This window comes from Melitaea cinxia, chromosome Z (genome assembly GCF_905220565.1).
Source record: "Melitaea cinxia chromosome Z, ilMelCinx1.1, whole genome shotgun sequence".
Taxonomy (NCBI): Eukaryota; Metazoa; Arthropoda; class Insecta; order Lepidoptera; family Nymphalidae; genus Melitaea; species Melitaea cinxia.
Genome location: NC_059424.1, coordinates 20,351,922 through 20,373,214, shown reverse-complemented (window position 1 = coordinate 20,373,214; position 21,293 = coordinate 20,351,922). Strand labels below are relative to the sequence as shown.

Sequence of the window (21,293 nt, the reverse complement as noted above, 5' to 3'; positions counted from 1 at the left end):
GGTCCCTACGGCGACGCACTGGCGTCTCATGACTCCTTTCGATACATTCGAGTTTCTTTCTCTCGTAAATTTTAAGTCACCACACTTTGTCTTTTACATTACATAATGTATGTAGTCCCATATTTACAGTTCAACTCTAATTCCCACCTTACGTAATTATGTCGATTTTTTTTTTGAATATTTATCGATTAAACTTATGAAATTATGTTGTCTTTATATATTTTTTACAAATAAAAGTTTTACGCATTGTCCGTGTTAAATATGTTTATAATATAATATAATAAATGTTATGATATTCAATCTAAAATGTTTTCATTGATGCAATTAATACTTGAAATAATAATGCTAATGTAATAGTTGAATTAAATTACAAAGTTGTTTATCCTGATTTATTCGAGAATGAGCTTGATTAGTTGTATGATATCGCAGTATATAATCAGCTGTTATGTAGATGCTACAAATCAGTCTTGTAACCATTTATTGAAGCAATCACGTTTTACGCTCACTCATAAAATTTCACAAGTAAGACGAATATGATCTATAATCGCTTTTATCTTCGTGTAAATTATAATAATCTGTTAATTGTGTTATATAAAGAAAAGTGGTTTGGAGTATTTGATTAAATAAATGACAGTGCGTCAAAATTGAACAATACAAAAAATTAATCATTATTGATAGCGGTTACGAAGATAATTGACAGTATTACTCCATCGTTAATTGTCGTTATCGCAGAAACCAAAAAACCGGCAACGTACAAACTTAATCTTCTTATTAAATCAAACACATCACATTAAGGATGTTATCTTGTCAATATTGAAGTCCCTAACAGTGAGGGCAATAGTGTAGACATAAATATGTAACGACAGGTGGTAAAGTGGTCATGCTGAGCAACGCACGCCCGGAATAGCACAATCAAAAGTAGCTATATCATTCAAATCTCGTTTAAAATTGTATTTTAAAACACTTACAATAGAATCTATATTCACATTTCTCAATTTAAGACTCTTAAGCCCGTATGCCCACTCAGTCAAACGCAACGCAAGCCTGAAGACGGGAGAATTCGAATTTATTGACCATTAATTCAAAATATTATTTTCACAATATAAGTACTCATTTATTAATTTTGAAATATTAGGTTCCGATTAATTTATATGTGTCTTTAAGATATTTATTATGTATGTAAATATCGTCTTTATTTATAATCCTAATATTTTATTTTCAGCGCAGTAAGTTTATTTCATTTTGATTGTGTTTGAGTTTTTGGTGAAAAGAATGTCTACATAAATCTTTTGTCTTTTACAGCTTGCAATTGATGATTCAATGTTATAGATGCAATCGTAGTTATGGCATGATTGGAAAACACTATAAAATATTGCAAATTCTTCTAATTACTTGATTCGGTAATTTGTTTGTTGCTTTTGTCAGTATAATAAAATTTCCTTTTTTTTTCAGAGTGTCGACGAAGAAGATAGATCATCGGTGAGTAACAACACCATAATTATGTTAACAACTTCAATTATTCTTTCCATATCTCTATTGAATTTCCAACACACGTTTGTCAAAAATCAACTAACAGATTGTATATCTTATCATCTTGTCAGACTAACATGTATTACAAATTTTCATGAAAACCAACGCCGATCTTAACAAAATTATTTTCTCTGTTAGTGAAATACTTACGCATGGAAAATATATATTTAAAAACCCATTTCTTCAGCTTTGAAATAAATAGTGAACATTAGTGTAACATTCGTGTAAAAATGTTCTTTCATTTCGGTAACAGAACAAACAAACAAATATAATTAATTACGTTCACTCACGCTATTTATGAAGATTGAATATTTACACTTCGGATAATGTTTTACAAATTAAATCTAAGTGCATGTGAATTTTGAAAATTGATATAAAAATTAGGTTAAATATGTAAATAGATAAAGTGTTCACCAGTTCATTTCTTCGAAATGTGAATTGTGTCAGTTGTTATTTTTTTCTTTTTTTTGTCAATTAGTAAAATATTATCTAGGTTGTAACGGTATTTTAAGAGTTTAATTTTAAGTTTTTCTATTTTTTTAGGATTTAACGCCAGAGGATTATTGTAGTTACTTATATATATGTTTTTTGAACTTGGTATATCCAATTATGTATCAAGTATTAATTTAATTGCAGCTGGAACCAAAAGAAACTGGGCCGTTAGATCCTAAACAGAAGCAATGGATTCTGTGCGCGGCTAGGGGCGAGTACCACACCCTTGCTAAGATGTGCAAGGAGAACGCTAAACTTGTTCGTACTAAGGTAAGTCATTAGAGTTAGCTTCTTCATCAGTAAGATATAGTTATTTTAGTTAAATGGAACATAACGGACCAACGTATTAAAATACATCTTAAATTGTATGAATATGCAGTATTGTGTTAAGGACGCTATAACATTTTTCTACAAATATCAGTGTTTTTCACGTACCATTTTAATTAATTAGGAGTCACCCTGAGAGGATATCTTGGTTTCAAATGAAAGATAATATATTCATCTCCGAGTGAGACCATAAAAATTCTATAGCCCCATACAAACTTTTCACACAAATACAGTTTAACCATCACAGAAATCGCAAAAAATTAAAAAAAGACGGGTCTGAATTGGAACCATTATAGCCTAAATACACTGCATTAAGAAAAATAAATACACTAAGAAATTGTTGCTTATTTAGTCCTCTATGCGTAGCGCTAGATATTTTATATAAAAATAAATAATATTTCCATTTATGAGAAAAAGAAGAAACGCTCTCAAATTTCTTCATACATTTTTTACAAGTGAACCATCGTCGTTCGTCATTCCGCGCCGAAACGCGCTCATGGAAGCACGGCTGTATCGCTTCAGCGCAAGTAATAATTACGTAAAAAATGAGTTTTTTGTGTGTACTGTGCTTGGACGAAATTGATACTTCACAATCGATTGTCTTTGTTATGCATCTGGTTTATATATAATAATCAATAATAATAAGTAATCTTTACAATTTGTCTTCTTTTCAACCGACTTCAAAAAAAGGAGGAGGTTACTCAATTCGACCGTATATATATATATATATATATATATATATATATATATATATATTTTTTTTTTAATGTATGTTCGGAGATAACTTTTTCGTTTATGAACCGATTTTGATAATTCTTTTTTTGTTGGAAAGGAGATATCCCTAGTTTGGTACTATGATAAGGAAACTAGGATCTGATGATGGGATCCCAGAGAAATCGAGGGAAACTTTCAAAAATCGTACGGGTGACTAGTAAATTTAATCATGTTTTCATTAAGTACTATAAAGCACGACTATTTAATAAAGGTCTGGAGTCGATCTGATTGATGATGGAGAAGAAAGATAGTCGAGGGAACTCTTCAACAATTTATAGCAATTACCTGCTTTTTGATCTTAATTCGTTTCTATTGATGAGAACTTTGCACCTGTATTAGTTATAAGTGCCATTACAGTCTGATAATGGAGACAAAAGATAGTCGAGGGAACTCTTTAACGATATATAGCAATTACCTGCTGTTTGAACTTAATTCGTTTCTATCGATGAGAACTTTGCACCTATATGAGTTACAAGTGCAATTACAGTCTGATGATGGAGACGAAAGATATTCGAGGAATTACCTGCTGTGTGGTCATCTGTGTCACAGGACCAGGTTTGATGATGGAGCCCATAAACACTCGAGGGAATTTCTCAACAATTTACAGGAGTTGACCTTTTGCTGTTTGACGACCGCTTTGATATAATGGTGCATGTGCCGCGTCGGCGGCGCCTAAACACTGACGGTCGCGGGTTCAATTCCCGCTTGGAGTGGATATTTATGTTTATACAAATATTTATTTTCAGTCTAGTTGTTAATCCTTGTGGTTCTCCCAACCTAGCCTCGGAGAACACGCTAGGCTGTCAGTCCCGGTTGTCATTACGTGCACCTGATAGCGAACTTTACTCATAGTATGTCGACGCGTTAGCGCAGCGGTCACAGCACTGGCTGTTGCGCTGGCGTTAGTGGGTTCAATCTCCGCGCAGGACAGACATTTGTATTGGCCATATAAGATGTTTGTCATGATCTGGGTGTTTGTGCTTGTGTATTGTGTATGTTTCCGGACCCCCGACACAAGAGAAAAAGCATCCTTGTTAGGTCTACCCATCACTAAAAATTGTAAAATAAAATAATTTTTAACAAAAAAAAAACCGACTTCTAACAGGAAACTAAAAAGTGAAAAATAAACTTACTTAGTACAAAGTAATTCGTATTTTGATTTAGTTAATCAGAAATGATTAAATAAATATTTTATAATATTGAAGAAGTTTCCTGTTTGAAGTCGGTTTTTTTTTGTTCAAAATTATTTTATTTTAAATTTACATTCATCATCATCATCATTGTTCTAAAATAAAAGCAGCCTATGTTACTCCTTATTGCATAAGATATATCCCAGTGAAAGTACCGTCAAAATCGGTCCACCCGTTTCAGAGATTAGCCGGAACATACCGACAGACAGACAGACAAAAATTGGAAAAATGTTATTTTGGTATATGGACCGTGTATACATCCGTACGCATTTAGTAAAAAGCAGTATTTTAATATAACTAAAGGACACTCCAATTTTATTTATTTGTATAGATTATTTACGTAAAATATGTTATGTTTATATTATTATAATGTTAAAACTATAATAATATAACTTAAAATTGTATGTGATTTTGAATTATAAAAATAAGCGTATTATTATCTATTATATTTTATTGTATAGTACGACGAACGAGTAGTAGATACCCTAACGCCTTAAGACATCGTCATAAACAGAGTAGGGGAGAGGTACCGTGAATAGTAGGTACTTAGTAACAGTTACCAAGTTCGACTTTAAACTTACAACTAAATTTACTAATCAATACCAGTAAAATTAAAAATTAATACTTTCAAGTACCAAGATTAGTTACGTCGGTACAAAATCGAGCAGATAGCGGTATCAATGTGTGCGTACGCGTAATGTTATTGTGTTGCGATTTAAATACCTAAACTTGAGCGAGTGAAAAATGTGATAGCGTCCTTAAGCAATATTTACGCAAAAAGTTTTACTGACATGCCGCTGACGTAATATTTATCTTGTTCAGAATAAAATGTCTCAATTACCAAATGTCTATGAATATCATAGCTGCAATTCAGTTAGTTTCGTCCCTCTTTTTTATTATTTTTGTATTTGTTTAAATAATACTTGTGTAGGAACTATATTTTTTCTGTGTTCGCAAATCTATTCATTAAAAAATAAACAAACTTCTTAAGAATCACACAGTAACAAGTAGCCATTTAAATTTCGCGTCAGTATACAAAATGAACGGAATAAAAAAAAATCAGCACGGATTCCAGAAAAAAGGTGATAAACGTTAACGGATGTAGTGGTCTCATCCTGGGTCGTTGGGCGTTAGTTAGCGCCGAACGAGAGCATGTGTCCAAAAGGTGTGCGTCTAATTGGGAATGTCTCGGCGCCGGCCCGCGCCCCCCGCGCGCTATCTTGACGTATCTCCGGACTTACCTTGTTTTATTTTACGAGCCATATCTCAAGTCCCTTTTTTTTCAACTATTGTTTATGCTTACGCGTACTTGATATATAGATGTCATATAACTTGAGGATCGCTAATTCGCCGCTGATCGATGGCACGATTTACAATTGTTTCAACTGTAACCGCAGGGGTTTCTTATAAGCGCAATTATTCGTTAAAACTTCCTCATTTTTATCAACGATATTATCGACGGGGTTAATTTTTTATCGTGGATCGGTAATTTTTAGTTCGAACATTGTGTCCTTAAATATTTTTTATAATGGCTACTCGACTGAAGCTCTTCATTAAGTATTATGCACATATAACTATTTATATATCTGATGCGTCGAAAATCGTTTATAATTTACGTTTGCTTAAAGTCTCCATTCGAATGGTTAGACGGGATGCGAGTACATTACTTTTATTGTATGCGCAATAAAATCAGTAACGACAGAGTCCTCTTTTATTGATTCGTTGTAAATCAAGTCACGAAGCAATTGGATTCGAATTTTATTGGAATCTTCGAGGATATGTGAATAGTTGTTAAGTGAACTTAATGAGAATTAAGAAAACGAGGATGTCTCTTAGCAGTTGTAATTTGTCCGAAGTTAATTTATAATGCTCATCCTGTGGTCTCGTTTTCGAGTACATACCTACTTTTGTTTTCCTACTTTGTAAAATGTTCTTTAATATGATTCGTTATCAACTACAATATAATCTATTTTGTCATTGATGTATTTTAGTATATTAGGTCAGGGAAAAAATTTCTTCGTATTTTATATAGAAATTCAAGGTAAGATTTAAAAAAAAATATTTATATTAATTATAATAGACACGTACCGTTTTGTTCGATAAGTTGTCGCCATCTCGTAAGTACAGAACTCCGTTGCTGTAGAAATTTTGGGACTTCTCATTAAAACAAGGGGGAATTAGGGGTTGGGTCGGCAACGCGCTTGCAATGCTTCTGGTGTTGTAAACGTCTATAAGCTACGGTAAGCGCTTACCATCAAGCGAGCCGTACGCTTGTTTGCCGACCTATTTGTATAAAAAAAAAAAACGGGAAAAGTAGTTTTGATAGTCCACTCTTGATGTTAACTTTACACTACCTAAAGAATTCTGAAGAGACCGAAACAGATGGAGATCTTAGGGTGCAAGATTGGGTCTATAAGTGTAATATAATAAAATAAGAATAGTAATACAATAAGACTTTCGAGTCAAACTCTCTCAATTTTTGTTGAGTGGTTAAAGACGTATATGGTCGGGCATAAGTTGTCGTGATGAAAGACCACACCTTTTCTGTTGATCGTTTTGGGCTGCGTGTTCCCGATTTTGTTTACCTCTCATCAGCTGTTGACGGTAGAAAACCGAATCAATGGTTTTCCCCGGCGGTAAAAGCGAATAATGAATGATGCCTTACCAATCTGACCATTCACACAACACCACCTTATTGCGTGACAACCAACTTTTCACGATTGTCTGTGCAGCTTGACCGACCTTTAACCTCGATCTATTTCATACCTTCTTATCGTAGGTGATTCATTTTTCGTTACCAGTGATCAATCTCTTCAAAAATGGTTTGATTTCATTACATCTTAAGAGAGAATCGCGAATGTGTACACGCTCCATTAGGTTTCTTTCAGAGAGATTATGTGGCACCCATATATCGAGCTTTTTTGTATAGCCAGCCTTTTTCAAATGGGGTCAAATCTATTTTATGGCCAATTCTCAGATCTTCAGCTAAATTATTAACTCAAGTGTCTCTCTGATCTAGAATGATCTAGCTCCACATTTCTAAAAATGTCGTCATATTTATCCGTAGCTGGGTGACCAGAGCGAAATGCATCTTTGACACCAAAATTTTGTGATTGAAAATGCTTAAACCAATTGTGTGTTACTCTTACTGACAATGCATTTTAGGTCCATAAACGTCACAATTTTAGATTTTTTCGCAGTTTGAGTCGCATTTTCTCCTTTATTAAAGTAAAATTTTAAAATGCACATAATTTCTTTGTTGGATTCACCCATATTGGTGGTGGTATCAAAACCAGACAGCTATAAACAAATACAACCAAAAGTTTTATTGCAACTTTTTACTAAAAAATACGAAATGACTTTTTCCTCGACTTATTATTAACATCTTTAAATAAATAATGAATCTCATTATAAAAATCATCGGTACTTTTAACGTTATAAACCCAAATGGAATAATTCGAAGCGAAAGAAAAAGTGTAGCGAATTTGTAACACGTTGTTAATATAAATCGCAAAGAACATGCTAACTATGTAAATGTTAAACTACCTAAAACCGTTTCTTCGTACACACATAAGAATTTTATTTCCAAGTCACATAAAACATTCGTTTTAGCTCGCTTTCGTGTTAGAAACTTCGACCAGTTAATTATTATTCGAAGTATTATTTCAAATTTGTCTCCAATTAGTCCGTCACCGAGTCTATTGGTTATAACATCTGCTTTGAAATTTCGTTCGGTTGTTTTCATTTTCTCCTATCCGACTAATAAAGCAACAGTAAATATTGTCAGACAGTGTGTAACACGTGTTTGCTACTAAGGCACGATGGTTGACATTTGTCGTCTCGTCGATAAAAACACTTTGATGATTATTTTCGTATTTGCCCTACTCGATGATGTAAATATCGATTTGTGGAAACGTGTCTGTGTGCGTGTACTTAATACATATTTTTTATTATATGATCCGCTTGTATCTCTTAGAAATGAGACACTTAAATATGTCATCGTAGCTTCCTATCTAAAGAGGACGGATATTTATTAATTGACTAAAGACCGCCCGCGGGGAGCCCGGCTTCGTTTCCGAGTCTTTGGAATTCTTTAAATTATCGAAGTTCGACTTTCGATTTGATCGATTATGAATTTTTTATTCAAGGTTGTTCTACTTTGATTCGATTTATTTAATGTTACTTCGCTTCGCGTGTCTGTATCATCAGTACACTTTGAAATTAAAACGTCTTTATATAAAGTACAAATGGTAATCATTATGATAAAAAGTGAGTATGTTTATGAAAAATGATTTCGCTGTTGACATACCGAGCGGCCGTTCTCTGAAATGTACGCGGCTACGGTAAAACATTTATAAATATTTATTATTCGCTCTTTCATTATCAACATCATAATATTTGACAACGTACGTGGTCTCGTAAAGAATTTTATATTCGGTCCAAAAGCGTAAATAACGTTTCGCGCTGTCATTAATAATAAAATTTATGTATTATCATCTCACTAAAAACATTTTAAGTAAATGAACATACACATCGACGGAGCATCTTTAACGATAGCAATTCAAAATCGAGATACGTTGACAGACAAAAAAAAAATTAAAAAAACAAACTCGCTACAGGTAAAGTAGGCAGATCAATAGGAATGTGAAATTTATCCGTTCTAGATAAGAATATTGCAATTTTCAAACTGATCCCTCGAAGCAAACTCTCATATTACAAATAAGATAACACGATGCAAGATAAAATCTTTTTGCTGCCCGACTCGGTGGTAATGACCATGGTCGTTTTTATAGATGGCAATTCGTACAAAACGTATAAGAAAAAATTGTTCGTATTTGATTTGTCGATGTTTTATAGGATGAATCGGAGTTATTTAATTATTCCTTAACGGCCGTGTAATTGTGTTGATGAAGGTTTGTTTAGTCAATAAAACTGAGGAGAGTATCTTGTTATTTTACGTGATTTACGACTACCCGTTTAGGGTTGGACTAGGGCGCGCATTCATTTACGAGTGATTTGTTTTAATTCTATTTTTGAAATTTAAATTTCGAATGACATATCGGGATGTCATTTTGTAACTCTCGCGGTATTGATGTGTTAGTCTTGTGTATGTCATTTGTGTCAGTGCTAATGTGTGCGTAATTTCAAATGAGTTCATAGGTAAAATATGTTTCCAACTACCCACATGGATTCTTAAATGATCACCACTTAAGTTTTGTGGTTTTATCCTCGTTAATTTGTCAGAGTTCTAGTCAGTGTTGAAATCTATGGTTTTGTTATTGATTTTTTCTTTTATTATGATAAGGTTATGGTAGCGGTGACTTTCATAAAGGTGTGTGACTAAATCTATAGTTATTAAAAGGTGTCTTTATGAATTTTAAAACGGTAACTGTTAAATACTTTGATTGTTCTTCTCACCATAATATACATTACACATTCAACGGTAGCTTTGCAAGCATTTCAATATTTTTCGGAATTTCATTTTTTTTAAAACCGCGTAATAAATTCCTGTGTCTTATTATACAGATTATACAACAGACAGATAACTATTTAGAGATAAGATATAATCTTTTGAATGTTAAAAAATAAATACACATATAAAATAAAATGTTTCAAATAGTAACGAGAACTTAATATATATCATCATCATCATCATCATCATCATTACAGCCTATACAGTCCACTGCTGGACACAGGCCTCCACAAGTCTACGCCAAAAACAACGCGAACTCATGTGTTTTGCCCATAGTCACCACGCTGGGCAGGCGGGTTGGTGACCGCAGTACTGGCTTTGTCGCACCGAAGACGCTGCTGCCCGTCTTCGGCCTGTGTATTTCAAAGCCAGCAGTTGGATGGTTATCCAGCCATCGGTCGGCTTCTTAAGTTCCAAGGTGGTTGTGGAACCTTGTTATCCCTCAGTCGCCTCTTACGACACCCACGGGAAGAGAGGGGGTGGCTAAATTCTTTAGTGCCGTAGCCACACAGCACATAATATATATATATATATATATATATATATATATATATATATATATACATACACCTGATCCTGCAAGCGTTGTTTTGCCTTATATGTTATTAACCCTCCTAATTCCCCCTCCCCCCTTATAACTTAAGGGTATGAAAAATAGGTGTTGGTCGATTCTCAGACCTACCCGATATGCACACAAAATTTCATGAAAATTAGTTCAACTCTTTCGGAGTAGTATTTTAACTAAAAATGTGACACTAGAATTTTATATGTAAGATAATATGTCAGTCTTATTGAATGTCAACTTAAATATCCTTATTAAAATTGTAGTATTCCTTACTTTATGAAAAATTGTTCCCAATCGAAAAGAATTCTCTTGAAAGTATTTAGTTATCTACTAAAAAAAAAAAAAAAAACTAACGAACGTTTATTAAAATTTTATCTCCAAGTTAAGTATTAATTATAACATTATTACAGCTTAGGGGTCGTCCCTTTATTCTGAGATACAGTTATCTAACTACTTCGGATAATAATAGGTGGACTTTAATTTGAAATACATTTCCTTACGCTTCAGCCTGTAATATCCTACTACTGGGCATAGGCCTCTTTCCCCATGTAGGAGAAGGATTAGAGCTTAATCCACCACGCTGCTCCAATGCGGGTTGGCGGATATATTCCCTACTATGAGTAACGATCGCTATCAGGTGTACATGATAACAACCACAATAATACATTTCCTTATACCACCTTAATAATTGTAAAAATGTGAATTGGACCTATTTGTTTGTAACCAGTTAAATATTTTTTTTTCCATTAATCACATGGATTTTGAGGGGGGTTGTCGGAAAAGCGTCATAAAAAATCACAACATTTTATTTTGAGATAACACGTGTATTTATTTTACGTTGAACGCGCGATTTTTAAACAAAAAAAAAAAACACCAACAAACACCTGACAATCTTAATTTCTTAAATTTAATCATATTATCTTTAAAGATGATCTGAATTTTGATTATCTGGTCAACACGTATGTCACGGCCAGCGCAAGAGCCATAAGGCCATTCTATGGCTGTTGCGTTAACACGTCGTCAACTAGTTACCAGTAGTAATAGGTTTTACTTAAGCTTTCAGTACTATACGTGTAAGTTGCATAAGTTGTTTTCATTACTTGTCATGAGTCATAGCGTGATGTGAAGACTAACATTTTCTTCGTTTCATCATTGCGCTTGGAAAACAAAAAATTACACAATTGTACCAGCTTTTGCCACGGATTCGTTCGCGTTAAAATTTATTATATTAGCAAAACGATTGTAGATATACCCTATATCCCTATAACCCTAAGTTGGACAAAGTTATATATAATCTGTGCAAAATTTCATTAATATCCGTCCATTAGTTTCGAAAATTAGCCCGGACAAATATCGTGAATTAATAATTCTTATTTATAAACCATATAAAGCCTTTTAATAGGTACAGGAAGTAAATCAAAGTTAAGTGGGATTGAGTTTAATGGAAAAATGTTTGATTGAATCGTAAAGTCGGAAATAAATGTTCGTAAGTTCTATAATATTTGTTTAGAACTCGCCGTATCCTATGGTTTCTCTTGATTTGTTCAAAATTCTGTGTTAATGGTTTTAATATATAAATAAATTCTTTGTATGAACTTTTTAGAAATTAGCTGTTTTTTTTTTTCATTTTTGTACTTATGTAATAACATCCACCTATCAGCAGTGGAATAGCGTGGTGGATTAAGCTCCGGCCCTTTTCTACATGGAGAAAGAGATCTATGCCCAGTCGTGGGATGTTACTAGCAGAATCAATCAACCAATCTTATATTAAAACATTGTTAATTCTATTAAGTACTGTAAAATAAAAATGATTTTTTTATTAATAAAATTATTCGAAAGCGTCAACCCTATTCAAGTACTAGCTATCAAATCGCATATAAGTTTAAAAAATTCAATTATCGCCAGCCTTGTAATTATACTTTAAAACAATACGTATAACATTGAAGAATTTATGTTGGGAGGAACTACAGACGTTGTAAAAATAAGTTTAAATTCATTTATTACGTAAAAAGGTTTTAATGTATATGTCAATGGTATGATTTTAAAACGTCTTTACCTTAAAGTTCTGTATAATTGAGTGAGAGAGATATATTCCGTCAAATTTCTTCCCATTGTTGCCAACATAATCCTAGTTTACTTCATATGTTGTAAATCATAGTAGGTTTAATTTACTTTTACAATTACTATAAATAAATAAAAAAACGCCTTACACTCTAATGCGTCACTGGGATTTACTCCTGTGTCGGGGGTCCGGAAAGACACAATACACAAGCACAAACGCCAAAATCACAGCAAACATCTGTATGGCCAATACCAATGTATGCCATATGCGGGGATCGAACTCGCGGCAGTCACCAGCCAGCACTCTGAGCGTTGCGCTAACGCGTCTTCCAACTATTGACGCTATATTTAAAAATAATTTACCATTATAAAATCAGTCATTAAAAGTGTTTTTACGAAGATTTATCGCGTAATCTTTATGAACATGTCTTTTTGAATCACAGATTATTATTTGACTTATCAGGTTTTTTTTATTGATTTCTAAGATATTAAACTTACATTTCGATGACACATTCGATACAAATAGAACTTATCAAAATGTAGAATTTACAGTCAATCTGTTGTCAATATTGAATATGTATCTTTATACGTTTTGAAAGTTTATTTAAAATTGGATTAATTTTATTATGGTTATCTCCAGTACATTAAAAATTTTGGTATCGATTTATATATTCAAAAGAAGACTATCTAAGTGTGGAATCCGTCATTGATGTGCAATGAATCAATGAATATGTTTCAAATGATATACCTGCATATAAGTGTGTTTAAATTCTATAGGCGTAAGAAACAATTCAAGAGTAAGGTAAAAAAATTTATAGAATAAATGCTCTCAGAAATTAGTGCTTTAATCAAGGTAGTTTCAATCTCCACAATGAGAATGTACCTAAATTTAAGAGCCTAAGTAAACATTTCAAGGAAAACAAATAAAAATCCAAGTCCACAAGTCTAGCCTATTAATATTAGAACCCAATTAGTCTCACCCGAAGCTGTTAATACGTAAAACAATTTAATACGCTAACACACGTGGCCCCTAGACGCCGGGGTACGGTTACAGTGTAAAAAATTACTACGAAACATTCCTTTTCGTCCGTCTAATATTTCCACTTCACGCGTTATTTACGCCCAGTCGACTGTGGGAGTGTCGCGGTGAGCAGATTGCGAGCTGATTTATTTCAAACTCCACGCTGACATCTCTTGGTCTAATTAAGACAGTCATTTTACTAAATGATTTATATTTTAATACGCCATTTATATGGCTGATTACAGTACTCATTTTGTGATAGTTAAAATCTGTGATTTGTGTGATTAAAATATACTTGTTATTTTGTTCCTGTTGATATCTATACTAATATTATAAAACTGAAGGGTTTGTTTGTTTGTTTGAACGCTATAATTTTAGGAAACACTGGTCCTGTTTTAAAAATTATTTCAGTATTAGTTAGTCCATCTATCGAGGAAGGCTATAAGGCTATATATCTACATCACCACGTTAAGACGAATCATCAATGAAGAATGTTTCAAAGCTTCAGTTACGTGCGCTACGTAAACAGTTAGTTTCGCAAAAATCATTTATGACAAAATAGTTCCTATTCCACGGGGACGAAGTCGCGGGCAGAAGCTAGTGTTATATAATAATAAAGTTGAGACTTGGATTTTTTCGCAATATACTTTAATTTATAATTATGTATATTTTTTTTTGTTTTATCTATGCTTAATATTATAAAGTTGAAAAGTTTGTTTGTTTGAACGCGCTGTTTTCAGGAACTAGGTACAGGATCAAACTGAAAAATTATTTTTGTATCGGATAGTCAAAGGAAGGCTATATCATATTACAGTACGTTCTTTCTTCAAATTACTTAAGTGATTTTAATTTATTTTAATTTTTATTTTGTTTTATTTAGTAAACAAACAGTAAAATAATACAGTAAATTAATAAATTTTTAAAGATTAATAATAGATTAGCAGTAGTGGCAATTACATCTTAAATTTTCGTTTAACTATTAATCTACCGTTTACTATAGATTAGATTCCCAATCATTACAAATGTATGTTTTGGTAAAAGAGATGCTTGGTGTGGTTTTTCTATTGTATCTTTCTGGACCACAAAGACTCTGTTTACTAGAGAAAGTTGAGTGTGCTGTGTCGTTCTTGTCATTTTTTTTTTGTGTTAGACCTGATCATCGTTTTACGGGAAGGTATTGTTAGTCATTCTTGCTTCTAAAAAAATACAACTTGACCGTCAAAATAGGAATTTTTTTTTGAAATAAGTTTTCAGTGTTAACATCAACAATTTTGTTTTCTGCTGTAAGTAATTCATCGTTCATAGAGTTTGTAGGAGAAGTACCTTCAATTAGTTTTGCTATATATATTTAACAATACAATAAAAAGGCAGAATGAATTGTAGAAGAAGAAAAATATGTAGACTTGCGAACTTAACTAACATTTAAAAGTTCACCCATGTGAATTATTCATTATTTTTATTTTTATTTTTTTTTTGTTTTTAATGTTTATAAATAATCAAATAACTATAATATCGTCTATAATAAATAGTAATAGCGTCTTCGGTGCGACAAAGCCAGAACTGCGGTCACCAACCCGCCTGCCCAGCGTAGTGACTATGGGCAAAACACATGAGTTACGTTATTTTTGGCGTAAGCTTGTGGAGGCCTATGACCAGCAGTGGACTGTATAGGCTGTAATGATGATGATGAAATAACTAAACGTGAATACAATTATTATGTGTTTGCTAAATATAAATAAAAAAAATAATGATGATGATGAAATAACTAAACGTGAATACAATTATTATGTGTTTGCTAAATATAAATAAAAAAAATCCTGCAAATAAATTTCGGCAACCTGTACTATTTCATCAAATCATTCATCAATCATTTCATCAAACTCAAATTTAGTGACCCTAATAATGCACTAATTACGTTCAAAAAGTCGTATCACCATCGAATATCATATCACAAATCAGTCAAACTTCAACACAAAAAACAAACAAAATATGATTCCGTATAAGCCCTTTTTTCATTTCGTGGGTTTAAAGCATGCATACTGTTGTATTGTTAACGATTTTTTGTCGTCTACGATGGTTGAGGTCGGATGTGGCGCCAAGTTGATGCAACTTGAGATTTAACGCCTCATTTGAGTCGAGTTCGGTTGTTTATGTGTTTGACATGTCATGGAAAAAAAAATTGTATCAGGAAGTTTAGATTTGAGTCACTTTGTAATTACAAATAAGCTGAGAGTGAATTGTGGCAATTGTTGTTGTATTGTTGTTTTAAAAATCTAATTAGTTGTGATGATGTTTTGTTTTGTTTTCTTCTATTCTTTGATCATTTTTATGTTCATTGGTGCTATTTTACACATTCTGTTCTTTTTTAAAGACTTGATCTTTCTAAACATACTTAGTTACAGTTACTATTTATGAATTGTTATAATGGTATTTGCATTGGTGTTTTAAAAATCTAATTAGTTTTGTAAATGTTTTCTTTTGTTTTTCTCTATATATTCATAGGTACTATTTCTTTCCTTTCTACCATAACCCTACCTTTCGAAAAAAATAATAATGCTTATGTCAAGTGTTTACGTTATTTTAAAAAATACTTTATATCATAAATTAATTGTTAATGCACATAAAAAAAATATTCGAAATTTAACAATTGTTTTAGACAAAGGTAAACAAAGACAAGGGTGACAAACTTATTATTTAACCATATAAAATTTACAATTATTAAGTAGGTTTTAGTAGAAGGAGATGGTAGTGAACATTTATTTAATTAAATATATTTTTTTCCCTTTAAAAGGGAATGTATTCCTGTTTGTAGATTGAAATATTCGTTTTGTAGTACTCGCACCATTGAATTAACAAAAATTATAATACGATACTGAATAACAATAATACAAAAAAAAATAATAAACACATTTGTATTAATATTTTATTTTATGGTTCCTATTCTATCTATCTATCATATTAGAAGAGATAGAAATTTGTCATGAACTTGACAGTTATACTAAAATTCTACATTTTTTTATATAACTAGGTCTGGTACTGATGGTAAGCGATTTTCGTAGTTTATAGTCGCTTGCAACACCCGAAGCATCACAAGCGCGTTGCCGACTCTACCCGTGAAATACCGAAGGAGCTTTGATCATCTTACTCACTACAGGAACACAACAATGCTTGAAAGCGGTATTATTTAGCCGTGATATTCTGTAAGGTCGACGTACTACTCCAGTTGGGCTCCTGCTGTGCCCAACAGTTTGCACAAATTACTAATACAGATAGAATTTTGATCCATATTACCTTGTTATAAACTAAATAAGTGATTAGTTTGAACGACTGATAGTTTATCACATTTCCGTTTAAATATCCTTAACGCTTACGTTATGTACTACTCAGACGCTCAACTTAATTTTCGTTGTGCGTTTTAGTGCTATCACAATTAACTGATAACTGAAGAAAAAATAATGATAAGAGATTGAAACAATCAAACTGTATAACGTATCTGTTTAAATGGGGGGGGGGTGTCTCGAACGCGATCAAGTTGCGCGGCATAAGGCACTTGCGCACGAGTGCAAGTCACTCTCACAATAAGTGATTTCCAACACGGTGACTCAGCGTTATTATAATAGTTGTTTGCTTAGTGGCTCTACCTTACCCGTGTATCGAAGCAATCATACATGACTGGTTTTGTTTTTATACCGACGTTTTATTAAAGACTTCATGGGTGTGTTGAGGTACAATCAAATTTTGTGAATAGACAGGTTGGCGTTCGCCGTCGCTTTGGTAATTTAGTCTTGGGCGCCGTTGAGGTGTTTCCAACGTACGATGAGGCTTATTTATACGATGGTATTGTTTCTTTTATTATGATCGTTTAATAATCTACGGACGTTGTATTTGTTTAGACGTTCCGTTCGTACTACGATTTGTTCTTTTTTTTGTGGGTCGGTGTTTTCTTTTTTTTTTTTTTTTTGAGGTTATTCTCTCGGAGGTTTTATTCAATGCTTTCTGTTATTTATGTTTTTTTTTTTCATATTATAAGTAATAGTCTTGTGGTTTTCCCCGCGCAACTTCCGATTTCTTCAGAGTGTTGGCATAAAAGCATACTTTATGTGTTATTTTAGATCTCCATCTATCAGACCAAGTTTCGTTGCATTTGGTTCAAAAAATTCGTAAAAGCGTAATAAACATCCATCAAAACATTCGCATTTAGAATAAAAGTAGTATTTCGACGATACATCATTGAAATACGGGCCTCAATGAGCTTCGATTATGCCGAGCTTTGACCTGAGAATTACGAGATGGCATCTCGATGACCTCTGGTACAAGCTATTATAGGTTTGTGGATGTGACGTCGAAAGCATGACTGTCAATTTTTTCTAACCTAAACTCTTTATAGCGATCCCATCAATTTGTTGTATAGTAGACGTCTGACGCGTTTCTACCTCTTGTTATACTTATATAAATGTACTAATAAATATCGTTGAATACGAGTGTGGTGATACTTTTGGAAAATGTAGTTTTTTGTGTGTATAGTGAGAGAATTAATTAAATAGATCTAAAAAAGGAAATAAATACCCAATGCTCGTCCTTATAATATTAGTACAGATACAAAGAGATTTTACGCAGTTAAAGGTGGCATAAAACCAGTTCTAAATGTTTGAATTTCGAACATTTTTTTTTACCGAGTATAAAAAGAGGAATACGCTTGTTTTGTCCGATTTATGTTCTTTCCGAAAGGATTTTCATGTGGGTGTAACTCCGGCCTTCGGTGCTTGCTTGTCACTTCGGAATGGAGGATAAATACAGTTCAAGTCGATTTTACATTTATGTTTCGTTCAAATTAACTTTCGCCTTTTAAAATTTCTAGAAACATGTTCTTGAACCTTAAAACAATTACTCTAAAATAATATAGATGATGACATTTAGAACATAATAAACACATCATAATCAACGATCGACATTTATAATGAAGAATTCTGCGACCGGAAATATATACATACATGTGATAAAAACACAGAATCAGAATCAAAAATTACTTTATTTAAGGGGGTTTCAAAAGCACTATAGAAACGTTATTATTAATGCATATATATCCTAAAAAATATTACTATTTATGTGAAGCTACGGCCTATTCGGAATATAGACTGCAAACTTGACTTGAAAGTAGACGCGACTGCTTAAAGTGCATTATTTGACCAATCCACCGTTAATTTTATGTAATGAAATAAAATATTATTTATCTCACACATCACCCATACTTATTTTTATTACAAATTACTAATACCATAATATCATACAATGTTCTTGTGCTAGATTTAATGACATTTTATTAGTTATTAAAAACTCGTGTTTTGTTATTAACGATTATATTAAAAATAAAGTTATATTACATAACAAAATAATGTAGTAATATAATATCTAGAAAGAAGACGTGGAGTGCCAATTTCGCGATTAGCATAAATATAGATGCAATTGTAAGCAACAACGGAGCGATAACTAAAGTTATTGATATAAAGTCGGTTTTGTTATCGCTAAACATGAACTGCTTAAAATTCACCAAGGAAGGGATAATAAGGGCGGATGGAACGTCACAAGAACGATTGTCGATCGCATGACAAACTACCATGATATAATCCAGCCCAGTGAAGTATTTGGGTTATATCTGACCCGGAAACAGTTTAAAAAGTAATTGCGTCTCAATTATATGATCAAAACATCTTCTTAATTTATTACTAATTTGACTTAGATGTAGTTTCATAAATATTAGATTAACTTTAATATTCAGCTGTTAGAAATTGTAGAATAAGGCTTTTATGCCTAAAAGTTAAACGTTTACAAATTGCGGTAGTTTTTGAAATCCTAAACTTTGTTATATTGTATTTTAATAAGTGTATAATTAGAAAATTGTTGCTAATGTTGTGACATTTCGTTTGTGTAATACAAATAATTAAATATCTTTCTGTTATAATTTGAATAGCTATCGTTGCCATGTTCAGAACTGCGACACGCATGCATGTATGGTGTTAGGCATCATACATACTCTATTTGTTATGCATTAGAACAAAGAATAAAAAAAACGTACATATGTAGTAAGATAAAATTGTCTCGATAAAGCAGTACGAAAATAAATGTAAAGTTTTATTGTACTTCAATTTAGCGAACACATATTTACATAAGCCATAGGAAATCGTAAAGGATACCCAATTAACCCGACCCGAAATACTCCGACAGCGTGTTTAGGCGTCGAGTTTTAATTTGCCAGAATCGAGCATCATTGTTATGTGTATGTACGTTGGGAGATGGGTGCAAAATATACGCAAGCCGACTACCCGACTACCGGAGCCCGTTCACCGCGGCACATTAATTACCGAGGGCTCCATGCGGCCCGTACGGCCTGAGGTTAGATTTACGACACATTCGGCCGGCATCTATCCGCCAAACTAATTGCAGTATGCAGCTATTGTTTCTAAATACTGGCACGGCTAGGAGTCGATTGTCCTTGGCGCATTCAGGCGCACGTCTCATATTCGTGATCGATGTTCGACGGTAGTCGGTACGTTCGGTGTACCACCTACCTACTCGGCCGTAATCTCGTGTACTGCCTTAGGTTAATTGTTTCTTAGATGAAGTAAATGTTGTGGGTCTAGTTCGATTAAGGACGTCTTTGTTAGTAAAAATGTTATTGGAATAAATAATAAATATCGTAAGTGAGATAGTGAAAATTATAAATAAAAGTGAATTTTGTGTAACATTGCGGTATATCGAGGGCGTATCGTACTCATACTCGTACGGCACTCGCGGCGTACACGCGCCCGCCGCCGGCGATCCACGGAACAACCCGCGTTTCCGATGTGTTTCCCATATATTTTAACGTCTGCTATTCACAAAACATTATCATGTTATTCAAATACATCTATATAATTCGAAATTAGAAAATCATTCAATATTCGAAGCGTCGTTTTCGGAAGTTCGGCATCGATGGCTGAATTTCGTAATTTAAAAATGGAACATGGCAATCTACCGTCGTTCGCGATCTAAACCGTCGCTCGCACGTGTACACGTATCAGCTCCTGAGAGCACTGTGCGACACGTGTTTTTTCGAACGCTCCGAGCTAATCCTTGCAAATGGTACAGGCGTCGTCACGTCTAAATTCACTTTCATCTCCGTCTATATCCGTTGTTCGGTACAGTCGAGACAAAAATAATTATAACCACGGAGCGTAGGCAGCGAGACTCGGTTAAGCCACTACAATTCGTTTGCGGCGGCAATGAGCGGCTTGTAAATCAAAGGGATTCAAACATAATTAAGCTCATAATTAATGTAAAGACTCCTTTATTTATAGGCACGTTCATTCTTAAAATTGCCCCCGTTCTGATAAGACGCCCTCAAACACATGTAACACGTTAATGGGCGTAGATAATGGAGACTAAAAGTCGGTTGCATAAAAATAAACACAAAACGTTATTCGACACAATAAAACGATAAAAAACTATCAAGAGTAATAAAATATGACTCGAATTCATAAAAATTATTACGAGATATATGTTTCCTTTATAATAATCGTGATGGAGACAGGATATGTGCGTTATAAAATTGAAAGAATAGTAACTCCTGATTTACAGCTGGCTCGTCAAACTGAAAACATTTTTTTTCTCCGCGCCACGACGCTGTCGCTCATCCGCAGCGGCGTCGAACGGCCCGAATTACACGCGCCGCCGCGGGTAGACCGACACTGGCACCCTATTAATTTGTTTATATTAGTGACGTTCACTTGCGCACTCAATCACGATTGTCGTCGAACGGCCGATACGCGATTTGTTTTCGAAAGATCTTAGCCGTGTTTCGGTTATTTCTGTACAATCGATGCT

General features: G+C 33.3%; 1 protein-coding gene across 1 annotated transcript in view; it reads left to right on the top strand.

Annotated features, from left to right (window-relative positions):
* The window catches only part of LOC123668916 (ankyrin repeat domain-containing protein SOWAHC), an 88,987-nt gene that overhangs the window by 9,685 nt on the left and 58,009 nt on the right, over positions 1 to 21,293 (top strand). Inside the window, exons 3-4 of the mRNA XM_045602607.1 lie at positions 1,453 to 1,479; positions 2,167 to 2,292. Of these exons, the coding sequence (XP_045458563.1) occupies positions 1,453 to 1,479; positions 2,167 to 2,292 (153 nt within the window). The remainder of the gene's footprint in view (positions 1 to 1,452; positions 1,480 to 2,166; positions 2,293 to 21,293) is intronic.